The sequence below is a fragment of the Perkinsus marinus genome, assembly GCF_000006405.1.
Source record: "Perkinsus marinus ATCC 50983 genomic scaffold scf_1104296949592, whole genome shotgun sequence".
Lineage (NCBI taxonomy): Eukaryota > Perkinsozoa > Perkinsida > Perkinsidae > Perkinsus > Perkinsus marinus.
In genome coordinates, this window is record NW_003209868.1 from 28,865 (window position 1) to 41,986 (window position 13,122).

The window sequence follows — 13,122 nt, forward strand, 5'->3', positions numbered from 1 at the left end:
TGAAATCTATCGCGTACTGAAGCCCGGTGGTGTGCTCGTATTTGACACCATATCTCGGACCATGAAGAGTTACGTTTTACTATGGTTGATATCACAAGAGCTCCTCCAAGTACGAGAGCCCTCGGCTACTTCCCAGTTTGATTATCGTGTTTAGATCATGTATCAAGATGCCCATGACTGGAGATTGTTTATAACTCCACAGGAAATGACTCGCTTACTAGCCAACACCGGGTTCATTCCGAGTAAGTAGCATCATGACGCGCTGGTGCTGCAGCGGTTGTGCCCAAGCATTGCTGGTATAGCTCAGCTGTCTCGGTTTTAGGTTCAGAGGAGGACTGGACCGGCATGGACTTCAAAGGGGTGCCACTTGGTGTGAGTATTGAGTTTTCTAACTTCAGACCCGTGAAATAGGAGAAGTTCGAAACCGTGATGGATTGTCATTGGAACTGCTAGATATAGAGATCCATATAGCCGATCCTGCCCCCAAATTCTTTATCTTTCTTTATTTCCTGACTCGTAGCAGTTGACAATCGCATCGTTTCTGTCGAAATCCCTTTTCTGGTGACTTATATGATGGCGGCAGATATCGTCTGGAATGTGTCAGATACTTCAGTACATTGTCGGAGGGATGGTGGACAAGTCTGTGGTTTTCGCTGGAGGCTTCGTGGAGGTGCCTGGTGATCTAGATATGATCTACGGTGGTGTCGCCTCGAAACCACACACCTCTCAATGACGCATGCACTGTGCTATCAAGTGCTCGTTTTTCACCAATGGTGCAATTGTGTTGTGTATACTGAGTTCAGCGAAGATATTTGGTCTGCTCGCACGAGTGGTGCCAACAATCTTGGAAACTGTGACCAGAACAAACTGGGCGTACTTCTCTGGTGACGAACGTTGAGACAGACTTCCAGGTGTCCCCCCCCGTGGCTCATTTGATCTGGGTTTGCGCAATGACTGTTGTCATCAACGGTTGGTGGCATTCTTTGGCCCTCCCAGACAGCCTTGCTGTTGTCAACGACAATGACGTTAATACGGATGAAAAGTATTATGATCATATCGAATGGTGGGATCCTGTCAAAATCATCTTGGGTGGTTCGTATTCACTAAACTGAAGATGGATGAGGTTCGATCTGCCCGAATCGAGCTCATTGCCGGCTGACTATGCACGGGTACTGAAAGTATGAGGATGACTTTCTCAGCGTTTCTCAAGAGTCAACTTTGAGGTGTTCATATGGCGATCTACGATAGTGTCCCATAGCCTTGTGGTTTCACATCGTTAGGCTCTGTCTCCCCGTATACACGAGTGCTCTCCGGGAGAGCCTCTCCCGGAGTTTGCTGGTTTTTGTATCAGCAAGTCTCGCTGGATTTTCACTCGTTGATAGCTCATACACAATACAGCATTCGGCAGTATTTTGCCCGCTATCAAACTTCCACAATAATATTCTCACTCATTGGTATCCTCCATTCATACTCCGACTCACCGTCCGAGTCTCAGACCTTTGACTTTGCAAACGCTTCACATGATCAGTGATGAAGAAATCAATGGTCCATCATCACTCACTGGAAACCACTGGAATTTTTGAATGAAAGACCCTCGAAGATGTATCGCGCAGTATAAGTCGGCAAATGCCGATGCGCATCCAGGGGCACTTGCTAAGAAGTTCGTAAGCTGCACGATGATCAATGCAAGACTGAACTGTGGAGCTTCATAGTCATGTCGACTGGGATCTTCAAAATTCAATCTCGCCGAGAGAATGTCAATACTCTCTCCAACAATATAATGTATTTAGTTGGTTTGCGCTGCCGTGTGCAGTAGCATTACTACTATCACTAATAGTAGACTACTATTAGTAGCGGTGGCTGGCACGTCCTGAATCCTAACTCAGAGAGAGAATGCTCACGTGACGTGAGTCACGTCCATCTATGAACCCAACAGCACAGTCGTCGATCTCAATACTTCTATTTACTAACTGTATCGAATCACGTGCACAACTCGTAGCAGAGACTCAGCAGACCAGAGAACCAGTATAATACGTATCAACCCGGAGGGGGTCCCAAATAAGACCCTGTCAGAAAGGCTCATTCAAGCACTTCCAGACAGGACAGCAGTTGGGGCCCTGTTCTCCTTCCTCGTGATCGTTTCAAATCCAGAACCTTCGAATCCATCGGGCGAATATGTGCCCCTCAGAACTTCTGAAGCTCACGTTAATCGCGGTGACCGATTCGAGTTTTACATGCAAGTTGCAGAAAAATTCCAATTTGGCGCGCCTTCGTTGTTGTTTTAATTTTTTGGTATTTACCTTTACCCAGCGGGACTTTCCAGCGTTAAAATCCCAAATACATGTTCCGTTGATAAGTCTCCCTTTTGAACCGAAATAGGAAACACTACGTCACGAAGAAGTGAGTTTCAGAGCAATGGATGCCCACATTTGTCCGGCTTCATGTTTCCTCCTTGCACTCCCGTTTGCGTTGGAGTGTTGTGGGCATGGTCCTTGGTGAAATGATGCAGCGGAATACTGGGGGTAGCTGAACTCTTGTTCGTGTCCCTGTTGGAATGTAGATGCATTTAATGCATCTACGCGAACTTTTGAAATATTGCATTGCATCATATCAAAGAGTTCCCGTCAAAATCATCCGCTCCCCATATCGTTCACACCGAGATGTATTCGTGAGGCAATGGTTAAAGTACGTGGCCGTGAAGAGCTCCAGTGCAACCTGCTTCTAGTATCCCGATTGAAATGATTGCGAAGTCTGCTGGCTTCGTGGCGCTCGTTGCAGCCTCGATCATGTGGTTCACTCGTTCACGTTATTACCTACGACCATACCCAGACAGGCTGCGAGTTATCCAAGAAGGAGATAGTCTTATCGATAATGGTATTTATGATGAAGCACAGTGGCATGAGAATGGCACCATATGGCGGGCGCTCGAGATGATGAACGAGGTTCGTGCACCGTACTTTCATCGTCATCTCTCTAAGGGAGGTAAGAAACCTTCTAAGGGTAGATACTTAGACGTTGGTTGTGGTGGTGGTCTATTAACTGAAGAGATGGCATCAACCTACGGCTATAATATCACTGGTATTGACATCAGTGAGGCCTCCTTACAGCAGGCACGCCAACATGGACGTGATATTCCAAATCTACACTATCAAGTTGGATCGGTATATGATATACCATTCCCCGACAACTCCTTCGATGGCGTTATCATATCCGACGTCCTCGAGCATCTTTTGGACCTTCAAGGAGCCTTGAATGAGATCTATCGAGTACTGAAGCCCGGTGGTGTGCTCGTATTCGACACCATATCTCGGACTGTCTGGAGTTATACTACTGTGTGGATGATAACGCAGGAAATACTGAATGTAACTCCATGCCCTCGGCTGGTGGAAACCTCTGCTTCTATCAGATCATGCCTCCTAATGCCCACGATTGGCGACTATTCATCACGCCCGATGAGCTCAAGCTCGCTCTCTCGAATGCAGCATTCTCCACCGGTGAGTTTCACAGGTTGTCATCTTGCCATGTGATGAGACTTCGTGCTTGTTAGATAGTAATGATGGCGCGGAGTGGGCTGGCCTTGCCCTGAGGAGTCCAGTCAAAGGGGTGAGCATTCACTGTTCCGGTTACTGTTGCATAACCTCACATGCGGAATGTTCCCCGCAGGTGGTGGCCCTTCTGTGGAGTGGCTTCAGAGACCCGCTCGCGCTTTTTTCGCACGGTTTCGTTGAGGACATGAGCGATTTTAGCGCCCAATACTGCGGGGTGGCGATGAAACCGGTATGAACGTGAGACAGGACTATGGTTTCTGGTGGTTTCTAGTAATTGCTTTGTCATTCGGAGTTTGTAGTTACTCACGGGTGGTTCACTGGCGATGGTCCATCGGGCGTCGATTCTTATTCAACGTGGCCGGCTTAGCGGGCTGAAACGCGACGAGTAATTTTCATTGATATACTTGATAGACACAATACAACTCATGAGTACACTGTGTACTGTACACACCACACATGAATAGGTAAATGATGGAGACAACGGCCAACCCGAATCGGGTTACCCGATCTTTGGTTGCTACTGCGGTGGTTCAAGGGAAGTTGACAACGACATCAGACTTTTGATCGCGTTTCAGTGTTATGTCATCACCCATGCAGGGTTTGTCCGTTTTGGGAAAAGGCGATTTTTTCCCATTTCCCATATTTCCCGGAAATTCCGGGAAATTTTCCCGGAAATTCCCCGTTCTTTTCCCACATTTTTCCCCGAGTTCGGTCCAGCGGTTCGGCGAATTCTAAATATGCGCCTTTCTTGCCTTTACACGAAATTTGGCACTTGGGCGTGTAATCCACACTGCGGCGATGAGTAGCCGCCCCTACGTTTCATCTTTTATAAAGGAACTCGATAACCATGTCTTGTGGTGTTTAATTGCTACTAGCAATTAAACAAAGCAATTATACATGTGCCATATACAGTCGGATGGCTTGAATATTGATGCAGCGTAAAAGCTCTGCATCAATATTCAGGCTGTGATTCTCTGTTGATTCCTTATTCAGAGCTCAAGAATCTGAATCTATACTGAACATCATGCATCTGGCACATGATTTCGTACTCAGACTCATGATTTTCGGGTTGACCCAGTATCTGCATCAACCACTCAGACTCAGCATGCAACATCACGATTTCTGGCCATTGATTCGGATGCAGGCGTGGATCCCAGGTTCGAATCCCATTCAATACCTTTTTCACAAGTATAACTCAGTATCAGCACAGGCTCGAATCATGAATCAGAGTTCGAGTATGATCACCATGAATGTCGAGTTAAGATCGCGGGTTCGATCCTCGGGGACATTGTTTCACACGCATTTTTCTTCTTGTGTTTCAGGGAACTCTGTATACGATATTGCGAAATAATAGAAAAACTGGGTAGCAGTATTGCCGTAATATGGAAGTGCTACATGATGTTACATCATTGATGTAACGCCTGGCTTACATCTAAAATATGCGGATCAAAGATCTGACTCTTGCATCAGGATCTGCATATGGCCCCTGGATGACTCAGACTCTCTATCTCACTCTGGGAGCTTTCAACACTGTCCTGAGGACACTGTGACAGTGTCCTCAGGACAGTGCAAACTCAATTGTTCGTTGACCGAGCTCTTTTTCCTCACACATTGTGTGTATTGTTGAGTTGTCAGTGTTCGTCAATATATCCGGGTGATTTTGTCAACCGTCTTGGGCGTCTTTCTAGCAGTCCCATTCTATATGATTTATGGGGAACGGTATCGAACGGGTATGAGACACCACTCGTGGAAGAAATGGCGTCGAGCCGACTCGATGATAACCGTGTCGATAAAGCCGTCATCGCGCAATAGTGATGCGAACATCAGTGCACTACCCTTATACTTTGTAATCAAATCGGTATTGTTGGGATATGAGATAGGTCACTTTATACGATCAGATTCAACTTGATGGTATCGGGTTCCGAGCCACATATCGATATATGCCATATTTCCTCGTAGATGTCCATTCTAAACTGGTCGAGGTCGACCTCATGATACTTGTGAGATGATGATTAGTGGTTGTGGCAATGATATGAGCTGACAGGTTCTCGGACGCAAGTGTGTAGACCTATCAGTCACTGTCAGCACTGTACGTCGTCATAACTTGGCCGCAGTCAACCACTCGGCTTCTGAGACTTGTGTACACTTATATACTGTGAATTTTCTTATGCCAACATGCTGGAGGCTGGGAAGAGGAGAATAGAAGTTGTATTGGTCTGTTGGAATATGATATAATGCACGTAGTTGGAGTTACGGTATGGAGATGATAATGATACGAGTCGTATCATACGACTATTACTTAGGTTATGCGTACTGGTATTGATAATTATATTCGATGCGGTAAGTGGTATAATGTGCGGACTAGTGATTCGGGTTCTATCACACTAAAAGTGCAAAGTGAGTAGATTCGGCATAATCGGCGGAGTTCTACCAGTTATGACTGTCGGCGGCATGACAACACCAACTCCTCTGATGCAGCAGTTCGACACATTATAGTTAATTATTAGTTATCCCTCAATTTGGGGTATTGTGTTATTTATCAATGGTCACGCCTACTGCAAATCCCCCTGACATACTGTCACCTCATCGTCCACTGGTCGTGCCCGACCATGATTACGCTGATGTTTCTCGTTATAGTCGTTCCTTCTATCACCCTGGTTATATACATGAAGATGTAGAGTACGGCCGGTACAGCCGTGTACAGATACTCGAGCGTATTGACAACATAATTCCATCATGTTATTCCCGTGATAGTTATGTTATTGCAGGACACATCATCATTCCCCTAATTCTCACAGTTCTGCTTAGAATACGCTTATATATAATATATAATAATGCTCAAAACCAAGTAGCCATTCTATGGGGACAGATACGGAGTGCCTGTGTCGCAGTTTCTGCCAGTTCGAACTTCGAAGCAGCGGGTGGTAGGATGATCTGCAGTCGGGACCAGCAGAGCGCTCTCTTAAGTCGAAAATTCTAGGCTGTCCGTGCTCGAGGTCATCACAGCACGCTGGCGTCCACCATCAAGGGTGAAGACGCCGACAGTAATGTGGGAAGAAGAACAGAATCCAGCTTCAATGGGCGTAACAGAGATCACGTCCGAGCGTTTGGCTGGCAGTTGATCATCGGGTGACCTCGCACTGCTGGAGCAACATGGTACTGGACCAGTACTCTCTCCGGAAGCTGCAGATCTACGCCGAGCCATGTCAAAATTGGGATGTACCAGTGAAATTTGAGTCGGGACCCCGACTCGGGGTAGGACGAAATGCATCTTTGTTCCGCTGGCAGTAGACCATCCAGTGATCTATCAGTGCTTGAGCGGCAGACTACTGGACCGGGACTCTCTCCGGACGCTGCAGGTTTATCCCGACTGATGTCACGGGCGAACCTCGTCACTGTGGCTAGACGCGAGTAGGATGCTCTTGGATGTTTACGAGAAGCCAAAAAGAGTCCTAATTCGAGCAGCTCGAATTGAGCTCGAATCGAGCTCGCTCTCCGCGGGTACGTTCTCCGTGCAACATAGGAGAGGCCCTCTCCTATGTTGACCTTACTACTAAATTAGTAGTATGATGTGTCGGTCTTCTTCCGTCGTCTTCGGGTTTCGGTACTAATTAGTAGTACTAATTATCCCTGTTGCGATATGACACTAACTAGAAGTTAGCCCTCCACTAAACCAACCAAATCCCTCAAAAATTGTCGTACCAACGCAAGTAATACTCTCTGGCACTCTCTACCCTCTGAGAAGACATATACAACATGAGTATGCGTAAGCCTGTTTGAGTTCGCAACAACTGAGAGTACAAGCGAAACGTTCGCTTCGAAAGAAAGGGAGAAAGGAATCAATAACAAGCAGAAATTATGCAGAGCAGGAGCAACGCTCATCACTGCCGAAGCACACGGGCTCGTTAAGCCAGTACTTGCAATAGGAACCAGCATGGTTCTTCGCGCAAAGCTTATCCGCCTGATCACAAGGGTTAGTGGTCGGGGTAGTGGTAGGAACGGCAGTAGTCGTAGGAATGGGAGTGGTGGTAGCATCGTCAATGACGGTAGTTCCATCCTCGAAGATGTTGTTCAACAGCCAGGCGAAGCGAACACCACCCTTGGCAAGCTGCTCTCTAACAGTCTCAATACGGGTAGTGTAGTAGTCGAATGAGAGGACATCACCGCTCTCTACAGGAGTGCCGTCAACGTTAGTGTATGCCATACTGCAAGCCACTTCGGCATCATCTTGAAGCATGGTATTAACACACTCGTCGATACCGTTAGTCTCACAATCCTTCAGCCAACCGTCAACCTTATCGGCGTACTTACCACCAACCATCAAATCAACACCGATAGAATCAACGATGTTGGTCCAGAAGCGGGTACGGTCGATTCTCTGGATCTCGTCGTCCTCACCGGGGTGATCAGCCGGATCGTCCTGGAAGACATACTGGCCGGGGTAACGCTCAAGCTCCCACTCATCGAGAATGCTAAAGTCCCAAACAGAGTGGAGGTTGGTGCTCTTGTTGTTGGCGAAGTCCGTGGTGACGGAAATCTTGTTACCAGCATAATCCTCGATGCGACCAGCATGAAGAGGCTGATGGATATCACCCATGAAATGAACGAGGAACTTCATAGCCACCTGACGCTCATAACGAGACAAGGACTCGTCAGCAACCCTCCTGGTGTAATTCTTGATGGCACCAGCAACACAACGGTCCTCCTTGCAGTCTCGGTCGTAAACAAACGTGCAGTTGATCGTATCAGCGTAATGAAGATCAGACGACCATCCCCATTCCTCCTTCTCTTCGGGAGTACCGTGAACGATGAAGTCAGGCCAGCTAGAGAATTCTCCAAGGCGGACACCATCACCCATGATAGCGTTAACGGCCTGTCTGGCATTCACTGAGAGACGATTGTCACCAACTTCAGCAACGGTAGAATGTCCATCAACACCCCAGGCAGAGACACATGGAACTGTGATGAGTGCGAGAGTACACAGACGACTAAACATAGTACCAGTAGCAACAAGGAACTACCACAAACATTACATAGCATGGAGGCCAGCCCCATGAAGAGGTTAAACTAAGATCGTCCGAGCTCACTAAACTAACCTATAGCATCAATGCCGAGTACCAAGTTACTTAACAACTCATTCTAGTAAGAAGAGAGTTCCCAGGTGCCATCCTGAAGAGCCTTCGGAGGAAATGTCAAAATATCATACGATATCAACCGGTAAAAACATCGGGAGAACAGTGAGAGTGTCAACGTGCAACAACCAATGTTTAGCGAATCACAATCCTAACACAAAAATTGTCTCCCTGCCATCGGCGATGAACTCAAAGGATATCAATGAGATTAACTCACGTTCATCCGAGCGATTTTCAACTCAACACAGTTCTTCGACCTCAACAGTAGCCTCAACTAAATCAGAACCGATCCGACTGTGTTATAGGCGCAATAGAAATTTGAATTCCCAAAAGAGAAAGCACACCATAGATATCATCTACTATAGATACAAAGCAAACGTACTCGAAACGAGAACAGGAAAAACCAAGAAGCCCGTGAAGGACTCCAACATCGAGTCGCGAGAACGTACACATACGAAAAGAAATCCCAACCTACTGCTGTAAACGATTGAGTTAAAAGTCAACCCCAGTAGTAGAGGACTGGGCAGAGCAAGAGCATGGCTTGTCACTGCCGGAACACACTGGCTCATCGAGCCAGTACTTGCAGTAGGAACCCTCGTACGACTTGGCGCAGAGCCTATCAGCGTCCTCACAAGTCATGTAAGGAGTAGTAGTAGGAACAGCAGTAGTCGCAGGGATTGGCGTGGTAGTAGTAGCATCGTCAATGACGGTAGTTCCATCTTCGAAGATGTTGTTCAACAGCCAGGCGAAGCGAACACCACCCTTGGCAAGCTGCTCTCTAACAGTCTCAATACGGGTAGTGTAGTAGTCGAATGAGAGGACATCACCGCTCTCCACGGAAGTGCCATCAACGTTAGTGTATGCCATACTGCAAGCGATATCAACATCATCTTGGAGCATGGTATTCACACACTCGTCGATACCGTTAGTCTCGCAATCCTTCAGCCAACCGTCGACCTTATCGGCGTACTTACCACCAACCATCAAATCAACACCAATAGAATCAACGATGTTGGTCCAGAAGCGGGTACGGTCGATTCTCTGGATCTCGTCGTCCTCACCGGGGTGATCAGCCGGATCGTCCTGGAAGACATACTGGCCGGGGTAACGCTCAAGCTCCCACTCATCGAGAATGCTAAAGTCCCAAACAGAGTGGAGATTGGTGCTCTTGTTGTTGGCGAAGTCTGTGGTCACCTTAATCAAATTACCACCGAGGTTGGAAGAACTTCCAGCATGAAGAGGCTGATGGATATCACCCATGAAATGAACGAGGAACTTCATAGCCACCTGACGCTCATAACGAGACAAGGATTCGTCGGCAACCCTCCTGGTATAATTCTTGATGGCACCAGCAACACACCAGTCGTCCTTGCAATCTCGGTCGTAAACAAACGTGCAGTCTTGGGAATCAGCATAGTGCAATCCGGCTGACCATCCCCATTCCTCCTTCTCTTCGGGAGTACCGTGAAGGATGAAGTCAGGCCAGCTAGAGAATTCTCCAAGGCGGACACCATCACCCATGATAGCGTTAACGGCCTGTCTGGCATTCACTGAGAGACGATTGTCACCAACCTCAGCAACGGTAGAATGTCCATCAACACCCCAGGCAGAGACACATGGAACTGTGATGAGTGCGAGAGTACACAGACGACTGAACATTTGGAGCGACCAAAACAAGAAACTGCGATGATCAGCCGGTCTAACATCATTCACACTCCCACTGCAAATCTCAATCATAAATCCAAGCAAACAAGAGCGTCCATGCGCCGCGCTGTGAAGGCTAGGCTGCAGTATCCTTCCGCTATATCGAAGTTCCAGTCGCATCTGCCAACGATGAGAATCGAGGATAGTCCCCCATGGTCGCGTTTTTCTGGGGAGATTATCATCCCTGCCAGAGCAATGAATTACTCCACTGTGATAGTCTCAGATTGCCGCGTATCAGGCCGTGGCATTTCAGCTTGTGACGCATGTCCCTCTTGAGGCTAGCAGGAGGAAAATTATCGATAGAACTGCGAAGATCATAGAGAGGTCTGATCTCATTTTTTGGTCGTATCTCGGGGACTGTCGCCGGTAAAAGACTACGCGTGCAAACGTGAAAAACGTGAATTTCGCTCCGCTGCTCATGTCATACCACTCCTTTCTCACATCATGTACGGAGAGCGCCTGTGGTGATCTACGAGATGGCATCCTTGTGGGAGGGGAGAAGCGCTATCTGTGACGTCTTGCAGAGATGCACTTTCTGCTAGTTGAAGACTACTAGAATTGAATTCTAGTAGTCGGGAATTCTAAGAATTCCCGTCTCAGTGATCTGACGGTCATTCAGGCAATATTTAGGGCGGCCGTTACCGGACAACTTTCAATGAGAATCTCTCTCAGGTCAAACATGAGAACATGGACAACAATTGTGTGAATTATTTCGTAAGAACATGACTACAATGCAGTTTGTCATAACCAAAATCAGCAAAGAATCAACAACGATGGGGTATTCCGGAAGAGAAGTGGAGTAATCATCTAATCGCCAAGGAAAGCAATTCACATCGATGCCCTCTGTTGCGCGCCGCCTCCGCCGATTAGCCCTCAACACAACACATTCAGTTCGCCTCCGAGGTTGACGTGCCTTCACACCCACGTGGCCATCAGCCAAAGCGGATGGGCTTAAATCACCGATAGCAGTGTTACGGAACTCGTACAAGCAGGTAGCAAGATCTAACAGCGCTTGCATTTTCGATCACTCTCGAAAAAACACATCTCTTCTTCAGCCAGCGGAAGATCACGTTTCAAATTATCGTTGTGGGCAGCAGCTGAGCCATCCAGGTCCTTCCCGGAGGGTATCTTCTCGGGGAGGAATCGTACCAGAGCTTGCTTAATACAGAGACGCATTGTGCCCAGCTGCACAGAGGCTCGGCCGTGGCTATCCACTCCACATAGGATGCCAACTCCATACGGTGTTTCAACCTGACCATAACGAAAGTACCCACAACTTCCCCACGTGAAACCCCCGGTCACCAGCGTTCCGTTAGCTCTGGGGTCCTGGAACTGCGGCAGATGATCGATCTTCTTGAGGTATTGCTGTGCCTCCTCGCAGACTCTCTCAGGATCACTAAATGTCATCTCGCGGGAGTTGTCAAATAAACTAAATTTAAAACTCGTCCGAACTAATCGAGTTTTACGAGTGGGAATCTATCCCAGAACTGATTCTGCCTCCCAAAATTGAATCACGAGTGAAATACGCGCATGACCGACTACGTGTGTTGGTGACAACGGGATGATTTACAGCAAATCTCGAAAAATTTCTATTGGATTCTGAACACTTCTACCCTAAATGTGCAAACTCCTATAATTATTGAGAATGCTCCTGAGCTCAGCTGAGAAAAGTAAACATATATTCCAACACTGCGAGTGGTAGGAGGTACCTCCCTCAATGAGACATTCGAAAGATCGTCAGTACTTCACAAACTTCTATAATTGGCGAAGAAACTCCTGAGGTCAGCTGAGGAAAGCGAACATATATTAATCCAACACTGTATAGGAAACTCCTGAGCCCAGCTGAGGAAAGCGAACATATATTCCTCCAACACTGTATAGGAAACTCCTTAGCTCAGCTGAGGAAAGCGAACATATATTCCCCCAACACTGTATAGGAAACTCTTGAGCTCAGCTGAGGAACGCGAACATATATCCCTCCAACACTGCGAAGAACTCACACCCTCCTCGTTGAAATCGCTCTAGCAAACCGTCACCAATCTCAATCCCCTTCTAACCGCGGCATGCTCACTGACGTCATCCGCCAACTCGTTACCAGTCTGTCACAAGCTGGCCGATTCGACTCGTTCGACTAACCCAAGCCGACATTCAGTGAACTCAAGAAGTTGACCATTGAAAATTTACTTTGCATTGGTCATTGCAGTTTTTTTCCTACGTTAGAAATAGGTACACTTAGCATAGCACTAATCATAACGTACGGGGCGAGCATCTCCTCAAGAGAGTTCATACACCCTCTTGAGCAGACGCTCCGAATCAATTACAGCATCACAGTGGCTCAGCTTCTACTGCCGACAGCTGAGGCCCTTCCACGGGAGGCGTAGTAGTAGTAGCAATATTATCCTACAACACTATCAGCTACACCTACAGATACACTCCATGAACTCACCTGAACTGGACAACTCGTCACCGCCTCTTCTGAGGTCTCCTTCACAACAGGAGAAGGCTGCACCGGGAAGTAGTCAGTGATTCGTCGCATTCGCTTAGCATCTGCACACCATAGAAGAAGATCCCATCCGCAAATGAACCAATGTTGGAATATATGTTCTCTTTCCTCAGCTGAGCTCAGGAGTTTCCTATACAGTGTTGGAGGAAAATATGTTCTCTTTCCTCAGCTGAGCTCAGGGCTTTCCTATACAGTGTTGGAGGAATATATGTTCTCTTTCCTCAGCTGAGCTCAG

At 47.4% G+C, this 13,122-nt stretch overlaps 5 protein-coding genes across 5 annotated transcripts in view; 1 reads left to right on the plus strand and 4 right to left on the minus strand.

Annotated features, from left to right (window-relative positions):
- Nucleotides 1-2,738: 2,738 nt before the first annotated feature.
- Pmar_PMAR018211 (conserved hypothetical protein) lies at nucleotides 2,739-3,783 on the plus strand (the record flags this gene model as incomplete). Its single annotated transcript, XM_002778369.1, has 4 exons — nucleotides 2,739-3,362; nucleotides 3,407-3,494; nucleotides 3,548-3,603; nucleotides 3,664-3,783. 4 exons carry the CDS (start codon nucleotides 2,739-2,741, stop codon nucleotides 3,781-3,783), a joined length of 888 nt encoding a protein of 295 aa, XP_002778415.1.
- Nucleotides 3,784-7,296: 3,513 nt separating this feature from the next.
- Pmar_PMAR018212 (conserved hypothetical protein) lies at nucleotides 7,297-8,567 on the minus strand. Its single transcript, XM_002778370.1, has one exon. It carries the CDS (start codon nucleotides 8,542-8,544, stop codon nucleotides 7,405-7,407), a length of 1,140 nt encoding a protein of 379 aa, XP_002778416.1. The 5' UTR covers nucleotides 8,545-8,567; the 3' UTR covers nucleotides 7,297-7,404.
- Nucleotides 8,568-8,972: 405 nt separating this feature from the next.
- Pmar_PMAR018213 (conserved hypothetical protein) lies at nucleotides 8,973-10,339 on the minus strand (the record flags this gene model as incomplete). The annotated part of the gene is made up of 1 exon (XM_002778371.1): nucleotides 8,973-10,339. The coding sequence occupies one exon, from the start codon at nucleotides 10,337-10,339 to the stop codon at nucleotides 9,173-9,175; it is 1,167 nt and encodes a 388-aa protein (XP_002778417.1). The 3' UTR covers nucleotides 8,973-9,172.
- A 1,047-nt stretch (nucleotides 10,340-11,386) lies between these two features.
- On the minus strand, nucleotides 11,387-12,449 carry Pmar_PMAR018214 (hypothetical protein; the record flags this gene model as incomplete). Its single annotated transcript, XM_002778372.1, has 3 exons — nucleotides 11,387-11,635; nucleotides 11,687-11,813; nucleotides 12,442-12,449. The coding sequence occupies 3 exons, from the start codon at nucleotides 12,447-12,449 to the stop codon at nucleotides 11,387-11,389; spliced, it is 384 nt and encodes a 127-aa protein (XP_002778418.1).
- Nucleotides 12,450-12,709: 260 nt separating this feature from the next.
- The window catches only part of Pmar_PMAR018216 (merozoite surface protein 3 precursor, putative), a gene marked incomplete at both ends in the record, with an annotated part of 5,990 nt that continues 5,577 nt past the window's right edge, over nucleotides 12,710-13,122 (minus strand). The window contains 2 exons of the mRNA XM_002778373.1: nucleotides 12,710-12,784; nucleotides 12,831-12,931. Coding sequence (XP_002778419.1) covers nucleotides 12,710-12,784; nucleotides 12,831-12,931 — 176 coding nt within the window. The remainder of the gene's footprint in view (nucleotides 12,785-12,830; nucleotides 12,932-13,122) is intronic.